This window comes from Peromyscus californicus, unplaced genomic scaffold (genome assembly GCF_007827085.1).
Source record: "Peromyscus californicus insignis strain IS unplaced genomic scaffold, ASM782708v3 Scaffold_7__1_contigs__length_154581171, whole genome shotgun sequence".
Lineage (NCBI taxonomy): Eukaryota > Metazoa > Chordata > Mammalia > Rodentia > Cricetidae > Peromyscus > Peromyscus californicus.
The window spans coordinates 6084603-6097790 of record NW_026294595.1 but is presented as its reverse complement, the minus strand read 5'-3'; the positions used below and the strand labels follow the sequence as shown (position 1 = coordinate 6097790).

At 54.0% G+C, this 13188-nt stretch overlaps 1 protein-coding gene across 17 annotated transcripts in view; it reads right to left on the bottom strand.

The window, feature by feature from the left end:
- Ralgps1 (Ral GEF with PH domain and SH3 binding motif 1) overlaps positions 1-13188 on the bottom strand; it is a 243215-nt gene that overhangs the window by 26373 nt on the left and 203654 nt on the right. For all 17 annotated transcript variants that reach the window (XM_052723160.1, XM_052723159.1, XM_052723162.1 and 14 more), the window contains 2 exons: positions 11664-11757; positions 7933-8000 (listed from right to left, as the gene is read on the bottom strand). In XM_052723160.1, coding sequence (XP_052579120.1) covers positions 7933-8000; positions 11664-11757 — 162 coding nt within the window. The remainder of the gene's footprint in view (positions 1-7932; positions 8001-11663; positions 11758-13188) is intronic.

Genomic DNA, 13188 nt, shown 5'->3' with positions numbered 1-13188 from the left:
GACACCCATGCCCCAGCTCACCGACCCCAGCACACTTGATCTAGGGAGACAGGGAGCCCTAGAGGCAGCACAGCCACATGGCTGAAGTCGGCTTTTGCTGCTCACTCTCACTTGGCTCCATGTAGCTCTTGTCTTCTAGCTCTGCTCATGCTCATGCTCTGAGTTCTCACAAGCCTTTCAGAGTCCTTTTAGCCGCTCCCACTCAACTCTGGATTCTATCTCCACAGCTAGGCCTGGATTCGCCCCCTTTGCTTTCTGCTTTGGAGCCTTGGGAGACATGCCTGGCCTCAGATGCCCCTGGACCGGCTGGGGAGGGTGGGGGTGGGGCCCAGCGGAAGAGCCTTGGCCTCTTGGCCTGTGTCAGGGCTGCTGCTGCTCTCTGGGCTCTAGGTCTCATCCCCCCTCCTCCCCCACATTCTCCCAGCATTGTTGACCAACAGCCTAGGCCTGACGCGGAAACACAAGAATTTCCATTCGGCTGGGACCCAGATGAGAAGCCTCTCTGCCAGTAAGTGACACCCTCTGCTACCAAAAGGCCTCATGTTCCTGCTCCTCCAAGCCTGGGGTGGCCCCCACGTGACAGTGCCAGGACACGTGCCTTCTGAGTTAGGTGGTTGGCCAGCTTGTTGGTCATGTCCTCAGGCAGGGCAGGGGCAGTGATGAGCTGGGGCTCTGGTCTCCATAGCACAGTGGAGGCCCACTGCCCAGCCTGATATGGCTTGGACAGTTGGAAAAACTGACCATGGGGCTTGACTATCTCAAAGGATTGCTCTATTTTTCCTCAGCATAAGTTTTCCATGAATAATCTTTAAAACTCTTTAGTGGCTGTTTCTTTAGCAGTTTTATTGGACCATATGAGAATTGACAGTTTCTGTAGGCAACCAGATATGTTGAAAAAAAAAATCTGGTTTTCATTATAACAAACTAACATACTGCCCAACAGACCACTCGTTGATTGAAAGAGGAAAAACAAAACAAAACACTTGGCCTTCTAATAACAGTCTTGTAGTGGCCAGAATCCCAGATGATGTATGGTGACAGAAAGGGACTCTGGTCCTGGAGGCAGGGAGGCCTGGGCTCTCATCTGTATCTGTGCTTACAAGTTGAGTGGCCTTGGGGAGGTCACCTTGCCCCTCTGAGCCCTGAATCTACATCTGTAAACAAGGGATGAGGAGCCTGTCCTTGGTTGCCTCCCTGTCAAGAGTTAGACAGTATCTCTCTTTCTGCCACAAATGTTTAGGAAGCCCAGACCTTGGGGCTGCCCCTGGGCCGAGCACTGGAGCTACATCATAGACCAGAAAAATCACGATGCTCTGCTTGCATGGGAGCACGCAACAGTCAACGTCAAGAGGGGGAAGGGGGCCACCAGGAGGTCGTACGCAGCAGGAACACAGGGTAGTCATGACAATACGGCATGAGCACCCACTCCATCAACAGCACGGCAGCATCAGAAAGGGGCTATGACAATCTCTAGCCCTGACTTAGCGTCTGCTCACTGCCAGAACTAGTGGTGCGCACTTCGTCCACTTGACCTTATTTAGCCTTACAGTAGCACAGGACTTAGGGGAACACGAGGGAGGGATCAGAAAAGACTTTTGGACCACCCTGCGTGGTACAAGAGCCTGGCAGGCGCAGTGACAAAGGCAGGAGCCGCGTGCACCAGGGCTCAGAGGGAGGAGACAGCAGGCACAGCAGAGCCTTGGCTTCACAAGGTGAGGTCTGCTGAGAAGCTCAGACTTATCTCAGAAAGTGCCTCTGGCCGGAGAGTAACCAGGTGTGGCCAAGCCTGGAAGCTGCAGGTGTTGAGGGAGAGATATGTATAAGAAGCATCCCAGGGATGGGCCGGGCAGAGATGTGGGGGACTGAGAGTAATGCTCTGTATGGAGCAGTGCGCACTTGGGGCACAGATCTAGGGGGACATGAAGAAGTCCAGTGTGGGGCTAACATCTGGAGGGCACTGGGTAGATGGGCATGGCTGCAAAGAGAGTACACTGTGGGCAAAGGAACCTCTTCTCATGGATTTCGGGCCAGGCCCTGCTTGGGCCAGCACTGTCCCATTCCAGTTGGGCTTTCCAAGTCTCACACATTGGGAGGTAATGGAAGGCAGCTGTGGTGGAAAGGAAAGCAGCAGCTTGAAGTCACAAGACTTGGGTTCCAGTCCTGCCTCTAGCCCCAGCTGGACAGGTCTCATGCCATTCCCTTCAAGGCACTGCAACTGTGCCATCTGGAGCTCTGGCCAGTACAACCCTGAGCCTCCAGTGGCCAGGGTCGGCTGTCACCCAGCTGAAGGGTTCCGAGTCCTCTGCTTCCCACCTGTTCGTGTGGAGAGCCTTACTTTGAGATCCAGGACTCGGCCCTTCTGGGTCTGCCAGAGCCCTGTAGATCTTGGACCACTGGGCCCCTCTGCAGTCTTTGTGTGGAAACTTTTCTATCGCCAGGTCTCTGGCGGGGCCTGGGAACCACCCATTTCTATGTTCACACACATTCTGCTTTTCACACACACAGCTCTCAGGGGTCTCACTGAGAGCCAAGATCTGTCTGCACAGAAGGTCCAGTTCACTTCCTTCTGAGAAACAGTGATCGTCATCTCTGGGCTGAAGGGGCACTGTCCTCCCTCTCCTTGCCGCCAGAAGGTGAAGACTCAGGCCACAGAGTGGGAACCAAGGACGCTTGGAAGCTGCTGGAACTCAAGGTGCTTGGGCCACGCAGGGCTGTGAAGCCGGCAGACCAGGCTGGAGTCATCGCCACCTGCTTCGAGCCCTTGAGCTCTCTCTGAGGATCCCACCCACCCTGAGCATGGAAAGGTTTGCAGAGGAAGGGCACTGGAGAGAGAAGCCCTGCCACCGCCTCTCTCCACAGACCATGGTGGCCTTGGAAGATGTCTCCCACACTGGGCCCTGATGACGTGAAGGTGACCACAAGCAGAGTGCCGTGGTAGCCACAGGCTGGTCAGCTGCACTCTCACATGTGTTAAGATGGGGACCACCCTGGCCTCCTGTAGATGAGATGACTCTCGAGAAGACCAGGGACAGCATGGAGGACTTGAGCGGGTCTTAGCAGGAAGCTGCTGGTGGGAAGATGACCCTGACGGGGCTTCAGAGTCCAGGAGTGTATTGTTATCTGCCAAGGTTGAGGGCATATAGACTCTTTAAAACATCCAGGAAGTGTCCTGGAGAAACGGCAGCTTTATAACTGCCCCTTGGAGGGTGCTGGGCCCCAAGACAGCAGCAGCACTGGTACAAACGGGGCTGTGGTCAGCAAGCTGAGGGACTGGAGAGCTGCTGGGTGAGGGAGAAGACCACACTGCTGCTTCCTGGCCACAGGCAGCCAGGCCTGAAGCAACCCTGTTGGAGGAGGTGAGGGGACTAAATACAAGATAAAGTTGGAGGTTCTGATTCCCGCAAGCTCAGAGCACCTATCGCCCCTGTGTGACTCAGCGCTTCTGTAAGAAACTGGGTGCGGTGACACGGGTCTGCAGTCCCAGCACTCCGGGTCACACAGTCCAGGCCATCCTGGACTACATACTGAGTTTGAGGCCAGCCTGGGATAATGACACCCATGTTTCTTAAAAGAAAAATCCATAAGAGAGGCAGAAAAATGCAGGTCTACCATCCAAGGCAGGTACTTCATCCCCTGCACAAGGATACAGGATGATGACAGGGACAAAGGCCCCATCGCGGCCTCCATGCTCCATGTGTTGGACATAGGTGACAGACCTGTCCTGACTCCCCAGTCACCAGCTGGCTCTGCCCCTCTGTGATGGGTGAGCCTGGGTGAGCACCCCGGTGTCTCTGCCTACAGAATGGGAGTGGAAGGAGAGCAGCGAAGGCCCACCTGTCTGCTGGGAGGCCCCGGGGGACGCGCCAGGCAGGGGCTGGGTCCACTCAGCGAGCATGTGGGCAGGCTCGGGAAGGTGCTCAGTCCAGCTGAGCCGTGGTGAAGACCGCGCGAGAGAGGGTTCCCTCAACGGGAATTGTCTGGAGTGTTCCACACAGTCCTTGGCTGCTCAGTGAATGGCAGGCTCTCTGGCCTCTCTCCTTGGACCTGAACCAGTCTCTGTGACCCTCAGAGGAAGGCTGAGGTGAGGCTGCCTGGCATCGGAGACTGGCTCAGGAGATGTTATGTGACAGTTCTCTAGCTGCCCTCTCCATTTCTGCTCTGGGGATAGCCAGCTGCTGAGTCTGATGGCCCTGAGCCTGCTGTACTCTGGGAAAGCCCAGGCCACATGAAGAGGCTCCAGCGGTGCTAAGCTGCTGCTGCCCCAGCTCCAGCCAGCAGCAGGTACCCTACGTGTGAGTAATGACCCCTCAAAATGACTCCGGTCCCACCCGTCTACCCTGATGCTCTGATACACAGAATGTATGCGTGACATTAAATGCTATTTTCTTTTCTTTTTTTTTTTTTAAAGATTTATTTATTATGTATACAGTGTTCTGTCTGCATATACACCTGCAGGCTAGAAGAGGGCACCAGATTTCATTATGGATGGTTGTGAGTCACCATGTATGTGGTTGCTGGGAACTGAACTCAGGACCTCTGCAAGAACAGCCAGTGCTCTTAACCGCTGAGCCATCTCTCCAGCCCTAAATGCTATTTTCTACCCTAAGTTATGAGGTGGCACTGGAGATGGGACTAGATGTGTATCCTCGAGTTCCCAATCTGGTGCTCAGGCGGCAGCCTCACACTCTCTCCTTTAGATGGCAACAGAGCCTGCCCGAGAGGGCCAGGAGCCAACATTCCCAAGAGGCACTGTACCAGCAGCAGAACTTCTGACCTGGCCTTGGGGAACTCCCTCCACAGCCCTGGGATGTGAGCCGGCCTGAAGCCTTCCCGCTCCCCCAGACGCTGCAGCCAGGCTCTACACAGGTCTGCTGGCCTGGCAGCAGGGCTCTTGTCACCAGATAGTGACCATGGAGACAGAAAGGTATGTAGATCAGCCTCTAGGTTAAAAGAGCAGAGATGGAGGCCAGCGCCTGGATTTTCCTGGACTCGAGCATGGCTCTGGAATCTTCAGAGGAAACCTGTCCCCAGGGGAAGCCATGTGGGGGAAGCTTGCAAGGTCTGGAACTGTCTTCACTAGCTCCAAGATATCCACAAACATCACTGGCCCTCTGGGAGTGGGGGCGGGCAGTGTTATGAACATTACATGTGATTTCTTTTCTCTCTCCAGGAAAGTATTAGTTCACTTATATAAACAGCATCACATGGAGAGAGAACTGGAAATGTGGCATCCCTGGCCTTTCTCCTCCATAGATCAGAGACTGAGTCAGTTTCCCCCACTGCCTTGATGCAGTCTCCTTGTGGGGACAGACTGCCCACATGGACACTCCTCCAGGGGAAAGTGGGGGCAGCCCTTGGCAAAGCTCTGGGGCCACTGGAGGCCAAGGGAACAGCTGTAGCTCAGAGGCTGCTGCTGCTGTTGATCAAGGCTCCTGAGGTCATGGCTGCTGCTATCTGTGCAGGGCCAAGGTCTCCCAGGCCCTGGCAGGAGCTGGTTAGAAAAGAGACATAGAGATAGCTCCTCACATACACACCATCTTGGTCTGCTCACACTGGCTTCTTTTTGGCTCCAAACATGTGTGTCCTTGCCTGTCCCCCCAACTAAGACACAAGCTCTAGGAGGCTGGGGCCCCTGCCAGGTAACTGGTTCATAGCAAGTGCTTGTCACACATAGACCTGCAGCCGGAGAGCCTTGATAAATGAAGGCACACATCTAAAGGCTTTTCCTTGGCAAATGTGAGGATGTCTAACTGCTGGGCACAGCTTTAAGCTGAGCCTGGCCCCTCCTGAGGAGCGGAGGGAGGCTGCGTTCCTCCCATTCTTGGGACTGCAAGAGGCACATTCCTGTCCCTGAGTCCTGTGGAGTTCCTGCCACGCAGCTCAGTCTAACTGCCAGAGCCCAGGCTTCCTTGGAACTGACCCTTGCCCTCTAGGGACCCCTGGGATTCAATGACCTAGGCTGCAGCAGCACTCCTGATCTTTCCTCTAAGGCTTCCAGGGGGAAGACCTGAGCCACTGAATGGCTATAAGCTTTCTAGAAAGCCATCGGCTATCTGGTGACCAACAAAAACCCTGACATCCTGCTTGGGGCTGAAGCCAGGGATCTGGAAAGTTGGTGGAAAACACTCCTGGGAGCCGAGCTCCCCCTGCAAATGCAGGAACTGCTGGTCTCAGCACTTCTCTGGAAGTGCAGTCAGCAGCCAGCCCATACTGGAGCTGACCTCAAGTACAGGTGCCCACAGGGCCCAACAAGGAACTCTAGGGCTAGGGTTGAATGGGAGGCAGCTGATTCACCCAGAGTTCTGTATGCCAGGCGCTAGGAATTCCACACCAGACCTGTCTCTCAGAGGGCTGGAGAAGACAGGTATAGGGCAAATGAGGACACAGATGACTGAAGGGTACATCTGCTGGCCACACAAGGGTATGACATAGGACGTACAAAGCCCAGTGAGAGGCCAGGCAGGAAGTAAACCTGTGAATATGTAGCCATATGTCATATTACACAGAACAGGGTGGATCAGTTTGGGGGTCCAGAGCTTGCTGCCCTCCCCCACCACCATGAAACCAGGGCTGACCGGGGTCTTGGGCAGTGTCATTTAGTTAAAGTCTGGAGGCTAGTTCAGTGATGGAATCACACTGACAACCACAGTACCATGGCAAATTTGCCCCCTATGAGAGAGCTCTGGGCTGGATTCTGCACATTCCGGCAGTAGCCCTGTGAGTGACAGGTATACTGCGCCCATTTTACAGGTGGAGTGGCAGTGCTGAGCATCTTGGAGAGCAGTTTGCTGGGAGAGAGTTCTAGAACAGGGACAGACTGGAAAGGAGAAACTTGCCAGGACCATAGCTCTCTGAACCACCCTTGGGCCATCTGCCAGGGAAAGACAGTAGGTTTTTGAGGAGACAGCAGGAGGCACTGAATACAAGGTTCTGGGAGGTGCCGTGAAAAACAGACTGTAGACAGCACTAACTCACCAGCTCCTACAGCCCCAAGGGCCGCACAGCAGCATCTTCCAAGGCTCATGAGCAGGAAAGCCCAGTGGTGCAGGGAAGAGTCTAGCTTACTACCCAGAGACGTCAGAGGCTGGCCCAGACAGGAGCCGGGAGCATATCCCAGAGGCAGGACAGCTCGGCAGGATGCGGCTGGAAGGAAGCTGCCATACTGTTTCCCGAGAGTTCTGTGGTCTAGTCCTACCAATACACATCCCTGCTGGGAGTATGGAGATGCAGGGAAAACACGGCCCAGAGGGAGAAAGCTGTTGGGGAGACAGAGCGGGAGTGATGGAGAGCTGCAACCAGGATGACGTGCTGCTGGAGTCCCCATCTCTAAGAGCCGGCTGGACAGTAACTGAAGGGCCACTGTTATGGCAGTAACAACAAAGCTGCCAACACCAAGCACACTCTGGCAGGGGACAGGTGTGGGCAGAGCATGAGACAGATCTGTGCTCCCCCGGGCATCATGACAGTCCTACAAGGGCAATACGACTCTCTACTCCATCCTGTAGATAAGGCTATGGAGGAGAAAGATAAAGAGACAAGGCTAGAGCCTAGCTCTGACAGCAGATCCGAGGATCCCACTACTGTGTGTTTCCCTCAGAGGTGATAAATCTACTATGTCTGGTGCATCTTGGGTACCCCTTTGGGGCACATAATCCCAAGTCGGAGAGCAGGCAGGAGGACAAGGGTCTGGGTGGTCCAGGGAAGACCACAGAGTTTTCTGTACTTTGTGCGTGCTTCTAAGTTGAGGATCTGATCTCCTGGGGTCCCACATTATCAGGATTCTGGCGGGTTGGTGGAGGGGGCTATAAGCAAGGACAGTTGAGCCTGCCAGGCAATGAACTTAACTGTGGTTTTGAGCTCCAGACAGGGCCTATTTTGGCAGCCAGATCTGGGCTGTATGTGGTTTTGTACCATTCCAGGTAGCTACGATACCTGCAAGATCTTCCTTGGAAGAGACTAGTCTTGGAGAGCTGCTTCCTGGTTCGATTCTGAGTGACAGCCTGAAACCAAAGATTTTCACAAAGTCAGAGGGGCCTGGGTCTATCATGGGACGGGGGAGGGAATGAAGGCTTTGTTAAAGAGAATACGGGAATACTGTGAGGTCTGCTTCGGGTCACAGCTCTTCCTCCAACGCCTCCCCAGGGTTTCTGGGTCCAGTAAGGATGGTTAAGGAGGACAGGGTGAAATGAACAACTGGCCCTGCTTGTTTACCCACAACTCTGTGATGGAGCACATTTTAGAGCCTGGAAAAGTGAGGAGGAAGAGGCTGTGCAGCTCAAATTCATGACACTAGTGAGTGGCAGGCAGGGATACTACGATGGAATGCAGGTTCCATAGGACAAGACTGGCAACCTGAGGGCATCCCTTTGTGGCATGGATAGCCCTGGGAGATGAAGGGACCCTATTGCCTTCTTGGGAAAAAGGGAGAAATTAGGTGAACCCGGACCTCCCAGGCAGTCCGAGAGGAACCAGGCCCTCCACATATGTGGAAGGAGAGCCAGATGTCTTTCTGAGGAGCATCCAGGCAAGAGTCTCTCCAAGGTAGCAAGACAGTGGTCCAGCAACACCACAGACTTTGCCTCACAGAAGGAAAAGGAGAGAGTGACCCCAAGGTCAACCCAGGAGGTAGCCCTGAGCAGAGGAGCGACTTGTAAGAACATGAGCTGAGTTCAACAGAACCTGAGCATCAAGGTGATGAGACAGAGGAAGAAGATGAGATGGGAGACTCAGGACATGGGAGCAAGTCAACGACGGAAGCCAGACAGGGCTGGCCGCACACCTCACTGCAAACAGAGTGCTCATGTGGGTGCTGGGGGCTGAGGAGCCCATCACAGCTGCTGGGGAGCAGCTCAAGGAGGAGGAGGAGGGCAGAGAGCACCCAACACAGGAGCCCTGGCAGGTGGAAGCCAAGAACGGTGTGGAGCAGTTGAAGGCATAACCAGCAGGGCTGGCCTGCAGCCGGGAAGGCATGCTGAGGATCTGGAGGTCGGGGGGGGGGGGTCCTCCTCCCTGAGGATCCCTCTTGCTGAACTTCTTTATCCACCGGGCAAAGCTGGGAGGCAGGGGCACCCAGGAAGGTTCGAGACTGTCAGCAGCAGCAGCACCCAGTGTCAGGAGGCCACAATGTCTGGTCTACAGACCTGGGGGAAAGCGGAGGGGGGACCCAGGAGGTCAAGCTCTGAATAACCAGTCCTCCAAGGGAAGAGAGACCGTGGCTCCTGATGAACCTTACTAAGTAAGGGACTGATTTAAAATAAAGGCTCAAGGGACGAGGAGCAACAGGTGGTAAGAACCGAATTCCAGTAAAAACTCACAGCAGTAGGAATTATGATTCCTGAGCGTGGTTTTCATGGTATGCACTTGGAGTGAGGGGTCCAAGAATAACACAGCAAACAAAACCCTGCAGGACAGTGAAGCCTCTTTACCACCCGAGGCAGCTAACAGTCATGGCAACAGCCTGCTCACAGGAAACACCCAGACTCAGGCTTCTGCATGCTTTTCCTGGCTCATTTTCTGAGTCTTATAAAAGATGTTTAAGAAATGCATTTTTATTCTAACTTTCAGTTACGTGTATGTGTGAGTCTCTATGTGGTAACGTGCATGTGCGTGCAGGTGTCCGTGGAGGCCAGGAGAGGGTGTGGGATCCTCTGGAGCTGGAGTTACAGGCAGTTGTGAGCTGCCTGATGTGGGTGCTGAACTCAGGTGTCCTGCTGGAGGAGTAAGCAAGACCCTTAACCACTGAGCCATCGTGAAGACCCAGGAAATAATATTTCTTGTAGTAAATCTGAGTAAATTCTGCCCTTGCATCCATCCATCTACCCATCTGCTTACTCCATGCTAGTGGCCATGCTTTCTAAGTGGTGAGAACTGATAACAGACTAACAGCCCAGAAAGAGGAAACACTGGTAGAGCCTCCCTCTCACGGCAGATGACGACAGGGTATCAGAAGTGCGAGGTCATCAATGTCCTCAGTTCTTGCATCCTTGGCAGCAAGGAGCCACCTCTAGGTGTGAGCTGGCCACAGCACTCAGCACTCCAGCAGAATCCCAGGCCCTGCCTGCCTCCTGCTGTTCAGAAACAGGACCTCCTTAGAAAGAGGGCTCTCCGTGGTTGGGGGCCTGGGCAGGAAGGCAGCCCTCCCCCTGGGCTTGCCCAGTTTGGCCCAACAAAGAGCCTTTATGAGCCCCAGGCTGCCTGTTGTTTAGCACAGAGGGCTGGGGGTGGGGGGACAGTACTCCACTTCTTCAGAATGGAAGGAGTAATTACTCATAACCTGCAGCTTGCCAAGGATTGTCTCATGTTCACAAGCATTTATAGGCCATTTTCCTCCTTAAAGCGTATTAGTGTTAATGAAAAACTACTGTCTCTTTAATGGCAAGACTGGTACATGAATGGAAAACATTATACTAGAACTTAAGTGGGAATAATTTTGCACTCCAGGCCACTCTTCAGGAACAGCAAATGCTTTGTAAATAAAATGAACTCTGTTTGTGATAGATGTCATTTTAGTGGTGACCTCTGGCCCTCTTCTGTGCCTCCCATTACTGCGCGCTACATCACATCTTTGCCCGTTCCTCTTTTCCATGAATGATGGTGAGGCAACAGCAAGGACAGAAAGTCTATGTTCCCAAAGATGACTAGGGCCTCAAGTGGAGTGCTGAGAGAAGGCCACTCTGCAGGCCCCACCCTGGTGACCTGGAGTCACAACCAGAGCTTTGAACCACTGCTGCTGTGCTGCCAGGAAGGGATGCCTGAACAACTGTTCCCAAAGGTCTGTGGAGTGACTGGTAGCTATGGCTCTGGATCGTTTTCATAGACCAAGATGATGCAAGATCAAGCCTTCAGACACAAAGCTGAAGGGACTAAACGGTGCTAGATAACAGGGGTCAGGGAAACATTGTACAGAAGCAGCCAGTGAGATGGGATGTCCAAGAGATTCTGTGAAGGTGGCACTCGGGTGGTGAACGATCAGTCACAAGATGGCTGAGACTGGCCTTGATGCCAGGTTATATGAGAGAGCACTGAGCCAAGGGGATGTCCAGCCAAGATGGGCAGCCAGAGTTGACTTCAAAATAACCCCCTCTTCTCCCTCCAGATAGTGAGCAAGGCGTGCACACCCCCCAGGTGCCACCAATGAAGAGAGAACTGGAAATCAGAGCAGGGCAAATGGAAGATGAGTTGAACGGCCTTCGGGGTCTCTCTGAGAAATACACCTGTTCACACAGGCATAGAGACTGTGCCTGGGGCCCTTGGCTGGAACCAGATGGAGAGTCCTGTAGAGCTGAGACCCAGAGACTGACTGTTTCATCCATCTGTGAAACAGGACCTTGGAGAATACTGGCCTGAGAATACGGCCAGCTGATCTTCTACCCAGTGCCAAGGGTCCCTGTGAGAGCCAAAGTGCCAATCGTGTCCCATGCATGGCTGTGGAGTCCACATGTGTTTTCCAGGCCACATGGGAAGGTGAACATACCATCTCTTTCGGTTATGGGGCCTGAGGGGCTAGAGCAAAGGCAGGTATTGAGGGCTGTACAGACAACACTGTTCTGGCGGGGCATGGAAGCCCTGCAGGTCACTCCTTACCAGTCCCAGGAAGGATCAGGTCACCATGTGCTAAGGACAGCAGTGGCAGGTAGGTCTGGCTAGGGGGAAGAGTGACTTACTTGTAGTTATCATCTTCCACAAACTTCTGGAGCTCCTCAATGTAACGCACAGACTTCAGGTACTTCTGCACGTGTGGCAGGGTAGTGAGGTGATCTGCGGAAGTGGGGACAAGACTCAGTGGCTTGACTCCCCAGCCCAGGGAATGCTGACACAGACACATGCAGCATCTTGAGGCTGGTTCACTGTCCTTGGGGCCAGGCCCTGGAGGGGTGGTCAGGTTTGGATTCTGCCCTTTGGAAAGTGACCTCAAGCCTTCGGCGGCAGGAGAGAGGCTAAGGCTGGGGCAAGCTGCAGCCCTGGCCTCAAGAACAGACCAGGTCATGTGTCTACGCCTCCAGCACATTTCCTGTGATGGTGGGGGAGAGTCTCTTTCTGTGTGCCATGAATGCCAGACCATCCCAGGCAGTGCAGAAGTCCAACCCAGACGGCAGGCTCTGTTCCAGGTGACAGACAGCAGACGTCTGTTCTAGCCTTCACTCTGACTTGTGCAGGAGAAAGGCTGTCCCCGTCACATGGAGGAGAGGACAGCAATACACAAAGGTCCTATCACTGAGAAGTGGCAAGGCCAGGTCTACCTCAGCCTGTGAGTCCTGTGCCACGGTCACAGCATCACCTCGGTCGCTCTCCTCAGACCTTCACTGTCACCGCACTCCTCCTGAGAAGGGGGCAGACATGAAAGGAGAGGCTGAGGAGAGCAGCAGGGACCTGTGGTCTTCAGGCCCCGGACTCCGAGGCTCTGAAGGGCATTTCTCTTTCCCTAACTCCTCGGTGGCGTCATCATCTTTGAATGAGGATGATGACACTTGTTCTCCAAGCTGATGGCGGCAGGCACAAGTCTAGAGCACAGTGACAAGAACGCATCTTCTCTGGGTTCTGGAAAATTCTGGCACATGCTGAGGGCCGGGAACCGTGTGTGGCCCTATTTTCACACATGAATAAACCATGGAGAGGAGGAAGTGACTTTCCAAGATGCAGCCCAAGACTTGCCCCCTGGTGTATACTACAAGCCTGAGTCTGCAGCTGCTCTGCTGGTCAGCAGACAATGATGTGGGTGTTTGAAGGCTCTAGAATATGCAGGCCTCAGAGGAGAGCTGGCCTCCGATGCAGACCCTATCTTGCCCCAAAATGCTGTGACTTGGGGCTTCCCTGTGGTCCTCCTAAGCAGAGGCGGCCAGCTGTCTCACACCTGTGTGTGACAGGTAGGGCTGGCCTTCTTTTCTCACACCCCTCTGGTACACCCAGGCTTTTATTCTGTTGTGAAACCCAGCAGCAGAGAGGCCGGTTTACAGCTCTGTTCTCCATTCTCCTCTCGCTGCTGACTCCCTGGCTGGATCGTTGTTCTTTCTCACGAGGGACCGGGGCACCTGACTCACATTTAGGCTCCACACCAAGTTCACAGACTTGTAGGAAATCCGTGTCCAGGTGGATGGCCTGTTCAGCACTCTAACATCTCAGGTACAGGAGTCTCCAGGAAGCCCTGTGTATTCCAGTCACCTGGCAATGCTCACCCTTTGTATTCGGCCA